Source organism: Candoia aspera, chromosome 6 (assembly GCF_035149785.1).
Source record: "Candoia aspera isolate rCanAsp1 chromosome 6, rCanAsp1.hap2, whole genome shotgun sequence".
NCBI lineage: Eukaryota > Metazoa > Chordata > Lepidosauria > Squamata > Boidae > Candoia > Candoia aspera.
In genome coordinates this window covers 82490722-82501990 of record NC_086158.1, presented here as the reverse complement: position 1 = coordinate 82501990, position 11269 = coordinate 82490722, and the positions used below count along the sequence as shown (strand labels likewise).

General features: G+C 37.9%; 1 protein-coding gene across 1 annotated transcript in view; it reads left to right on the top strand.

The window, feature by feature from the left end:
- The first annotated feature begins 626 nt into the window (after window positions 1–626).
- The window catches only part of COL13A1 (collagen type XIII alpha 1 chain), a 67698-nt gene continuing 57055 nt past the window's right edge, over window positions 627–11269 (top strand). The window contains exons 1-4 of the mRNA XM_063307840.1: window positions 627–656; window positions 773–799; window positions 1469–1495; window positions 7159–7215. Of these exons, the coding sequence (XP_063163910.1) occupies window positions 627–656; window positions 773–799; window positions 1469–1495; window positions 7159–7215 (141 nt within the window). The remainder of the gene's footprint in view (window positions 657–772; window positions 800–1468; window positions 1496–7158; window positions 7216–11269) is intronic.

The window sequence follows — 11269 nt, the reverse complement described above, 5'->3', positions numbered from 1 at the left end:
TTATAAAAAAACAATAATAATAAAGGTGGGATATAAAATAAATAAAATAAATAATAAAATAGGCAATCTTGTCCCTCAAGAGTTTCTGGTATTCCTGACTTGGTTATTTTAGGACTTACTAACACATTGTCCTGCAAATTTAAATGGCAGATGCTTTTTTTAAAAAAACAATGAATCTTAGCCCACAAAGATCCTATAGACATTTTCGACTCTAACCCAATGCTTTGTACAGAAGGAGGCTCTTCTACTCAGAAAAAGGGGGGAATTACCTGGTGTGGCAAAGGCAGTGGTGAGGGGGTTTGTCCTTGGGTGAAGAAGGTTTTAAGCCTAGCCAAGCCTCCCTTAGCAGCTCTGTTGTGAACCCACAACTCTTTGCCAGTTCAAAATTCCAATTGTGCCCACCTTGATAACACATCTACAGTATGAAGTCCCATTTAATATAAGTTGTCTGGATGATTCTAGGTACACCTGGATTTTAAAATATGGACATAGTAATAATCTCAAAAGAGAATGCAATTCATTTCTCCTCTCTCTAATGCCAGTACTTTGTTTAACGTGTGCTATCATTTTTGCAATAAAGCTAATTTACCTTCTCATTCAATGTGACCTTGAACTCTTCCCCCTCAATGGGGCCAGATGGTCCTAAAGGTCAACTAGTAAGTACTTCTGCTAATACTAAGCTTTCTGATCATATTATGTTTCAATATTGTCTGTCATCATTAAGCATTCAACATTGTTCACCCACCCCCACCTTCTCTCTCTCTTTTAATAGGGGATCCCAGGACAAAAAGGAGAAAAGGTAAAATTAACATAGAGTGTGAAAGTTTAGGTCACATTAGAATACAGAAATGTTCAAAACTCTGATTATTTCTGTATGCCTGAATCAATAGTCCCAGTAAGTTATTGCTTCAAAAGAATATAACTTGCCCTTTTAATCGATATACACAGGTAAGAATAGTTATTAGAAAAACAAAAAGTCCCAAAACCTAAAACTAAAGATATATAGTTGAAGAGGCAGCTGCAAGACATAACAATTGTACATTTCCAGTGGAATGAATGGCTTCCCATGGATTGTCAGGAAGTTTCACTGATGAATTTTGTAGCTGCGAAAATTTCCAACAAAATTCCCTCACTCCACATCAGGGAATACTAACTGCAGAGAAAGGAATACATTAAATGGGCAGTTCTAGAACCGTGGGCACATTTGATCCTGAATACAGGATCCGTTAAAGTACACTAACTGTAGAAAGAAGAATTGGCCAATAGATTTGAACGTTGAATATGTTGAAAAGTACAAGATGTTCTTTCTGATAAGAGGCCAGTGTTCAGGGTGGGTAAACCACCATTATCCCCACCAAGATGAATGAAGTTTTGACAACTATGCACCTGCTGTGGCCCTGTCTCTTTGAATCTATTTTGGGTTACATGACTTAAATTATTTTCTTTTTTAATCCCTCTCTTTTTGCAGGGTCAATGCGGAGAGTATCCACACAGGGTAAGCAGATTCGTCTGGGTTTTTGAACTTACATCTATATCTTATCCCTTATTGGCCTGAATAGCTTCTATGGAACTACAGACAGGTCAGCTAGGAAGGTCCATCTTCAGTTCCTGTGCTCCTCTCACCCTCCCTAGATATTCTGTGGCTTGGATCCTTTCTTGGCAAAGAAAGGACAGCCTTTTCTAGAGAGACACGCAAAGGTCCTTCCTTGATCTATCCCCACAAATTCTGTATCAGAAATTATTTGGGGATGCTTCAGCTCTTCATCTATGTTTTCTTTTATTCAAATCACATTAAAATGACAGCAGAGCACCACCAAAGCATTGCAGGGTTAAATGACCTGATTGTGATGGAAGCTAACATTTTAATTAGCACAGCAGGTATTCTCAGGTGATGCAAAAGCTCAGATAGCATTCAGCATTTTTTTGTTTATTTATTTATTGGCATAGTTTTAAAGACTACCTCAGCCCCAACAACTCTGGGTGCTTTATGGTATAAAAAGCCAGAACAATAAGATAAAAGAACAACGGATATGATTGCACAAACAGAAAAACCAAAGAGAACAGCAAAAGTCTTCCAGGGGCTCCTCAGCCGGCCTACCCCAGAGCCTGGGAAAACAGCCATGTTTTCAATGCCTTCTGGAACTTTATCATGGTGGGAGCCAGACAGATCTCTGGGGGGATGATCTTCCAGAGGGCAGATGCCCTGCTGTTTTGCCTTCTTCTAGGATGCTTAGATAAACCATAACTGTAACTAACAGGAGAGAGAGAGAGAGAAAGAACAAGAAAACAACATGACAAAAACTATTGTGCTTAGAAGACAAATAGTGAAGGGAAAAATATAACAAAAAAAAACGGGGGAATAAAAAGTTGGGAATGTACACAACCACACATGCATATTTACATGTCTGATCTTATATAGCAATAATTTGTTGACAATGCTGAAAAAGCTTTTTCAGGGTTTAAAGTTTTATTTTATCTAAACAAGGTAAACAAGTTACAATTTATATAAGTTAGTGTCTAAAAGAATTACCAAATGTGACTCATTTGAAACCAAGTTAAAATGTGTGACCAGCTGTTTTGCAAAATTGATTCAGCAGAACAAGGTTTCCATCAACAGCTAAGTCTCTAAAATCCTCTAAAGCCTATAAAAAACTATATTCCCATTTCTTGCATCAAATTTATCCTTATGATGAAAAGTGGATGATCAAGGAATCGGAGAAGAGAAGAAAGTTTAGGAGCCAAGTATTGATTTTGTCTGTTCCAAATGTCTAAAGAAAGTTTTGAAAATGAATTTGAGGTAGCTGATCTTATTTTCTTAATCTCAGGGACCGATGGCATTGTCCTAACCAATGCTAATTCATTGAGAATCCAATGCAAACTCGGTCATTACCATTGAATCTTATTTGCATTCTTAACCATACGACTTGTATGTGATTTGTACACTGCCAACTTTACAGTGACTATTGGCAGTTTATATCCATAAAAACAAAATAAAACCATAACATCATACAATTGTCATTAAACAGAAAAAAAATAAATCAAATATTTGACAAAGCCAATACTGCATATGTTGAGATTTAATTGTCTTACTTGAAAGGCATCAAAACAATATTTCAGTATGCCGAAGTCTCCACTAAGCAATTGTTTATATGAAGCTGACTGGAGTTGAAAAGAAAAGTGATTTAGATTCCTGTAGATTATCTGGACAATAAACAATTATGCTCAACAGGACTTCATGTTCCAATCTCAACTTGGAAGATTTCTCAAATGCATCAAATTTGAGCCAGAGTTTAAGTTTATCTACTTAATAGATGGTTCTTGAAAACAGTGAGGATTAGCCCTGAATCCTAACATATATCCAGAGTAATTCCTCCTCTTAGAAAATAGGACTGTGACATATTGCTTGATGAGCGATTCTGCTAGAAGAAAGCATTCTGCCATGTGAACATTCAGAAATGTGGCAATCACTGGGCACTGCATTGCCGCACCGTGAGGGTCCAGAAATTCTAGGAGGGTTAGGAATATAAGGGGTGATTGCATAGCTTAAATTTCTATTTTTGCCACAGCTTGTAAAAGGCCAGAACAAGATCTTGGTAAATGGTTAGCTGGAAATTAAGAGCCTTTGCTGGATAAAGTCCATCTGTTCCAGCATTCCATAATGAACAGTCATTGGCCTAGAACAGTCTATAAGCAAGGTGCAAAGGCAATAGTCCTGTCCCATGATTGCTCTGCAGCAGCTCATAATCAGTGGCATTTTGCCTGTAAATACATTGGTTCCCTACATCTGTTAAAGCAAGCATTAGCCATTGATAGACTTCCCTACATTTGACCTAGCCACTTTCCTTTATTTTGTTATTCTTTATGCTCCCAGAGGTGACACTGGAGTGTAGGGATACAGGAATGATGGGTCAGTCTAAGCCATTCTTTCTTTCATGAGTGTAGCATGTTTACCTTTCCTTGTAGCTAAAAAACTTGGGGAATCATAGAGAAGGAAGCCAGCTATTTGGAAAATTCTATATGTGCCCACAGATTGGCTTCGATGTTTCTATAAGGTGAGGCCATGGGAAGAATGTGCAAATCTGGGGTTTTGTAATGTCTAAATTGGCACTAAAACCTTTGCAAATAAATTGGCTTGCTGCTCTAGGTTTGGAAGTATAAAATACTTTCAGGAAGATTGAATCATGATTTCAGAAGAATAAACAGTTCCTCAGTATTTTGAAGTCTTTAACAGATGCAATTGTAGAAAGGCTGTCTGTTTCAGGATGGAATCTTTGAAGCATAGAATCAAGATCTTTGGTGGAGGAGAGAGAGAAACTGCTTAATGCCAGCCTAAATATCAGCAAAGTACAACGTATTTTAGATACTTATCTGTGGAAGATTTCAACTCCATGCACTAGTAAAAAGAGTGCAAAAAATAATATTTCACAAGGGAGATAATACCTGGCTATCATTAGATTCTCTTTTCTGGAACTTCTGAAATACAGTATCATAGTTTCATGAATGCCAATGTATTGTTTGTACTCCCTGGTTCTAAAAGGTATGAAGAAAGGGTCCATCTAGGTGACTTTTTTTTCTTTTTGGCAGATAAATTAACTATGCATAGCCAGCAAGTCCACAGAATCACTTTGGTGCTTATCAAGCTTCTTGTCACACCTGACTTTAATTATTTTAGGTTTTTTAAAAATTAAATACAAAATTAATTGGGAATTTTGCCTAATCCAAAATGTCAGCCTCTAGCATCATATACTTCAATATTTTTAAAATAAAAAGCAATATATAAATACTTTTACTAAATTTAAAAAACTCAGGGACTCACATAAGTTTTTGTTTTGTTTTGTTTTGTTTTGTTTTTAGATAGTAAAAAGTGTAGTTAGCTGCAATTGTTTGCTTTGGTTGGTAGTATATCTGCCTCCTCAGATAAAAAGCATGGCAGGAAGCATTCAGATTACAAGATATGGGCTGCAAAACTCTAGGCTACCATTAGATGGCAGCAAAGATATATATGTATCTGTAGCTCAGGGTTGAACTGTGGAGTCCTTGGTGTCTCTGAGCTTGGTTGTTTCCTTGCAGACATTTCATTACCTGATTATGTAACATCATCAATGCTAAACCCCACACTCGCTGGCACTGATGATATTACCTAGCTGGATAATGAAACGTCTGCAAGCAAACAACTAAGCTCAGAGAGCACCAAGGACTCCAAAGATATATATAAATCTCTAATTCTTTGCTGCCATCCATAGTCATGGATGAAGGTTGCAACCCTGACCTGGGCGCCCCTCAGAAGACTCTGGAAAGTTAGAAGGGCTGGCTGGGAGCAACTTCACTAGTTTGCCCTCTGAATATCCTTGACATACTCACAAAATTCCAGATAACCAGGAAGGCAGCCCAGCTGATTTTCTTATCCTGAGTCCACTGCTACCAAAGTGATCAAAGTGGAAGACATGTATCATGAGGCTCAAGTAGATCTGACCTGGCATAAACAATGATTACTGTTTTTTGGAATACATTGGAAAGACATCAAACATTGAGGCTGAAATGATAATAAAGGCAGAAGCTTAAACACTTTCTGTTCAGGATTTGAAAATCCCTTTGGAAAACAGACTTGAGATCTGGACTTCCTCCAAGAGAAGTTTGGAGCTACAGCTGGTGAAGAATTCTGGATGACAACAGTATGTAGATAATAAACCTTTCAGAGGCATCTAAAACAGAAGGGTGTAGGAAGCAAAAGCTGGCTGATTGACTTGATGTTCTGGCCAAGGGTATTTACTTAATACAGCAATTGAAGTGGAATATTATGTATTGGGTGGTGTCTCAACATTTTTCTGAGTTCAGATGCAAGTTCTCCTTGCACTGATCAAAATGAAAAGAGCCCCAAACACGATCATAAAATAAAAAGAGTAAAAAAATATAGGACCATAAAGAGAAAAGGATCTAGCCCTCTCAGCTTAGGACACTGTTAGTTATTAGAATTATTATTTAAGAAATCTCTCTCCATCCCATTGTGAGCTCAGTGGTAAGAAATCAGCATGAGAACAAACACATCATATCTTATGGCTGAGAAATTTCAACAAAGATTTGCAGGGGGAAGGTGTGCCTTAAGCTACTATTAGTTTGCTCTCTGTTTCTGGAGTTGAGAATCCTAAAACATAGGAATTGCAGCCAGCATGGTTTGAGAATTTAATTTTAAAAGCTAATCATAGAAACTGGAGATGTTGTTTCTTTTTAAACATTGCTGCTATGTTTCAGATCGTTGCCAAAAATATTCCTAAATGCCACCCCCCAAGTTTTAGATCATAAAAATATTTTGATTTCATTTTCATGTAATGGTATTGAAAAATTCGTGTTATTTGAATTTCGAGACACAAACAAGAAGTTTCAGCCTGCATTGCAGGGTTTCTTGGATAATGTGTTTCCCCCCAGTTGGTGCCCTCTAGATATGCTAGACTTTAATTTCCCTAATTTGATGGCCATGATGGCTAGAAATTATGGGAATTAAACACATCTGGAGGGCATCAGACTGGGGAAGCCTGAACTGAAGTCACTGGCCATTATTTCCAATCTCACAACTGATTTCTTAGTTAATATTCTGTTCATATTACCAATAATGCATGATATGGGTTTTAATAGTGAATAGATTTATTGCCTTTGCTCCCAACCATCATATGCTTTTAAAAGAGAGAGGAGAGAATAATAATAATAATAGTAATGGAATCTTCATCTGGTCCTCTGGATAGTTTGAATAATAGCTGCCTGAGGTCTGACAGCAATATTAGTGGCAACTTTTAATGATATATGGATGGATGGATGCACTGAGTTACTGTTCTCTTTACCGTCAGCAAAGTAAGAACTGAAAATTTAAGTCCACTGTAATATGGTATCCATAGTCCCTCTGTTGGGCAACAAATTAGGAAAGTTGATACCGTTGTTTCAGTGGAGGAAATTAGCACACCAAGAGGTTATGCATGTGTTATACAATACCAGCCTTGAGGACAGATGAGGTGACCGAAACAGGTAAAGAATTGCAACAGATGCAAGCATAAGGTCTCGGCTGAGTTTGCAAACCAAACTGGAGTTAGAACAATCACGTTTATTTTGCGATTTTCATGGTACAGTGAATTGAATTGACCCCGTTCTGTGTTTCCACTGTCCCCCTAGGAATATCTAAGCACCACACTTGCAGCTCTGCGTTCTAATCACATCCTTGCATTGAAGGTTTGTGAGAAAAAAGGTTTAACTGTGGCCAGTCCTGTTGCAAAAAAAAAAAAAGAAGAGCATGGATATTGCATACCCTGAGCAATAGCAAACATTTGGTAACATGTCTGTGGATTATCAGGGAGGTCATATTGGCAAAATGGATATCTAAATCCATGCCTTATACACAGACCCCCATACTTGGGCTTTTGTTAGAAGGAAAGGCAAATGGGGCATTCTCTGCATTGTAACCACGCACGTTCCTCTATTTTCCTAGCAATTTCTGATAATACCAGTAGGAATTCCAGCGTCATTGATCGAGAGCAGCTGTTCTCAACCTTTTCCTTTATGGCCTCTACAGCATAACTGGAATCTTTCGAGATCACCATATAAGCCAGCAATGCAGACGGCCACCGCAGGACATCAAAATTAAAGTTAACTTACGTTAATTTTTCTAATGGTTTGGTTTTCTCACTGAATTAGTGTGAGATTATGAGCAAGAATGGTAAAAATCTCATGAGATTCTAAGTGAGAATGCTAAAAAATAGTCAGTTCTGGCAATCTTGTGAGACTTTGACATTTTATTTTGATGTCTCCATGAGGGACCACCAACCGCCATAAGCATTTTGATTTCCCCCAATCTTTTTTATGGTATTAATTCAGTGTTTTTGTACAAAATAGAGGAGCTCCTCTCATATCTCAGACTTTTAGCACTGTTTTTTTTTAAATTTCAGACAAGTGGCTTCTCAAAATTTGCCTTTCCCTTTAATGGCAGGCTTGTGAAACTGAGTACCAAACACAAAGTAGAAATGTTGTTAAAGTTATCTTCTCACCAGCAGTGTTTTACCTGACATCTTCTGAAAATAAATACACAAATAGGCACATTTATAGATTACAAATAAATAATTATCCAGGCAGAATCTCTTTTTATTGGAAATGATGCAATCAAACAAAGAACAGGATATAACAGCAGTAAGAAGCTCTTGGTCCAGTTTACGTCCTTGAGGCTAACGGCATTTCAGGGCCTCACCACTGCCACGTGTGCTTAAATCTCGTGCCTTACCCAGATTACATGTAACACATAATCTTGCAAACTTCAATTTGGTTTATTCACCTCATTTTAAGAACTCTAAAGACCATGGCAATTTTGTTTCTGTGATTCACTGTTGAATCCCACTGTGGCCTTTGGATCTGCTGTTAATTGTGGCCTTCTTAATCCAAACTTGTGCTTCCAATATATCACCACAATATGTTCTCTATTTTAAACCATCTGCCCAGAATAACTGGGTTGCGGGGCTGCAATATTGCGATGACATCTCAGTTTGCAACAAGACTGGAACTTGACTTGTACTAAAGAGCAAGTGACCTTAAATATGAGTAGAAAAGTGTACTCTTTTGGAAGTCTATAACTATTGTCATGGGAGACCTGCAGGCACACCTCTAAGCCACAAAATGATTATTACAGGAATAGACTTGAGCAATGGCAAGATTTGATTCTTCTTACAGTTATATTGATGAAAACAGAGTGACTTTAGTTGTGGAAATAAAGTCTCAGTGAGAGTAGTCAGTAGAACAGTTTAATAAATAACTTTGGGGCAGCATGGCTCATATATATATATATATATATATATATATATATATATAAGCAGATTTGTTCACCATGGGACCATATGACTTTTGAATGCCTTTGGATTTCTGTAGATATTAGAAAACCATGAAGTGGCTACCCTAGCAGCTCTTATGTCTAGCAAGAGAAAAAATAAAAGACTTAAATAATTCATTTAACTGGGTAATCAAGGGAAAAAGCTTAGTGTGTTATAAGAATATCCAAAAAAAAAAAAAAGTCAGTTGACAAATAATTAACCTGCAGGATATTAAATTTAGCCCCAGACAGACCCAGGTACGTGCAGAGTTGAGTAATTCCATCCGGTAAGTTGTGTTCTATGAACACCTAAGCCCAGTCTTTAACCCATTTGGCCAGCTTAATCCTCCAAACAAAGAGCTGGAGAGAAAGAACAGCCGAAAAAGCAAGTCTCTCCATTCCACTTCCAGAGCCTGGAAGCACCGAACTCATCTCTGAAATATTAGCCATGATGGCCAAAATGCATCAACTGTTTTCTGCCTGGCAAATGGAGAAGGGGTTCATGATACAATGCAGCTTTGCCAGCCTTTCCTGGTGCAACAGCTCATGAATTCCTAGACTCTTTCTGGAGGAAGTGGGTGGGGACTCTGAATTTTTAAAAGAGTGGGGTTTGATTCAGTTAGTGTGACCGCATGCTGCCAGAACTTCTGGCAACTTTTGACTCAGTAGTTGACTGGATTAAATCTGTTATAGGCAATAGGCCCTGTGTGAGTGTTTTTTTATGCTACCATATTGGGATCAGTTCCAAAAGTAATCTCTTGCACAGACTAGAGCTGTATCTTTTGCTGGAAAGGGGTTCTTTGCATTGTCTTTAATTTCCTCCTCAGCTGCTAAAGAGAGAATCATTCTCACTGATTAAACAAAAACAAGTATACTTTTTTTTTAATTTTGGGTGAATAATTGTACTTAAGGGATTGCTATGGCTATCTGGACTAGATGGTGCAATCTTCCTGCTTCATTTGTGGAATTGATTGAGAGTTGAGGGGTTATACTTGAACCCTTTCCATGTTTTCTGCACTGCTTCTGCCTATTTTATTTACATTTTAAAAATCCAAATGCTAGCACTTGGAGCTTGCCATCCACAGGCTCCTGTAGTTTGGATCAATATAAGAACACATTGACTACTAAGAAAAAGAAGAATATCTCATGAAAAAAAGCTCCAAAACTGTTAATAAGGACATCTTTTTTAATAAGCAGAGAGAAATGCTCTCTGAGCCTGGTTGTTTGCTTGCAGACATTTCATTACCCAACTAGGTAACATCATCAGTGCTCGTGAGGGTGGGGTTTGCACCCACTCACACCGACGATGTTACCTAGTTGGGTAATGAAATGTCTGCAAGCAAACAACCAAGCTTGAAGAACACCAAGAACTCCACAGTTCAACCCTGAACTACAGATATTCTCTTCTAAAGAGAAGTATATAATAAAAACAGGAAAGTACAAATAATGTGGCCAGACACTTCTATGTGCGGGAGTGTTCTTGCTAGACTGAGAAAAGATTAAGGAATCTATGTTGCACGGCAGGATAACTTGGCTGAATCAACTGGTAAATTCATTTTAAGTTTTCCAGATTATATGGCTAGAAATTAGAAGGCTCTAAATTGTGCAGAAGGAAATTGAAATAATGTATAGGTACTTTAGCCACAGGCATATTGTGGGAGTAAAATGGAAAACAGACTGGCTCAGAGGTTTGCCATGAGGTGCCCAAGGACAATGTCTTTACCGTTACCCTTCTTTCATATTTATGAACTCAGACTTGCTTTTATTCCCCCCTTTCATTATTTTACTTTTTCCCCTGTTTCCATTTTCTTCCCTGGCTGCTCTGTTTGACTTTTGATGCCCTACTGACATCTTTTGCCTTGTGACCTTTGGCCCTTCCCTGTGACCTTCTGGTTCGGTCTTCAGCTGTTGCCTCTTCTCAATTCAGTGCGACTGGCTCCACCCCCAGTCATAAAGAGACGCACCTTCCAGGTATCCTTCTCCTTTTCCTCCTCCTCCTGGTCTTTTCAATTCTGAAACTGGTAATTAATCAGCTTCCCATCTTCCCTAGGAGAGGGTTTCATTAAAACTAGAAAAAGCAAAGGTTTCTCTGGAGATTCAATCACATCCTCAATTTGACAGGCTGGGCAGCTCAGGTTTTAATGCATTTGCATGCTTAGTTTAGCAGCTAAGCATGAAGACATTTTGTAGCTACTTGTCTTGAAGATATTGTCAGATAATACAAGGTTCTAGAGGAAAGAGTATTACAGAGGAAGAATATTATGAGTTTGAAAAAAGGGTTTTATTTGACTTTATTGGACACTGGTCTCTTGCACAGTATGACCTACCAAGCAAATGTAGTTCACTAGCTTCAGTTCTAAACAGTAATCAAAATATATATGATCAGCTTTTTAGATTAACATTTTGCAGACATGGTAAAGTGGGAAGAACAAA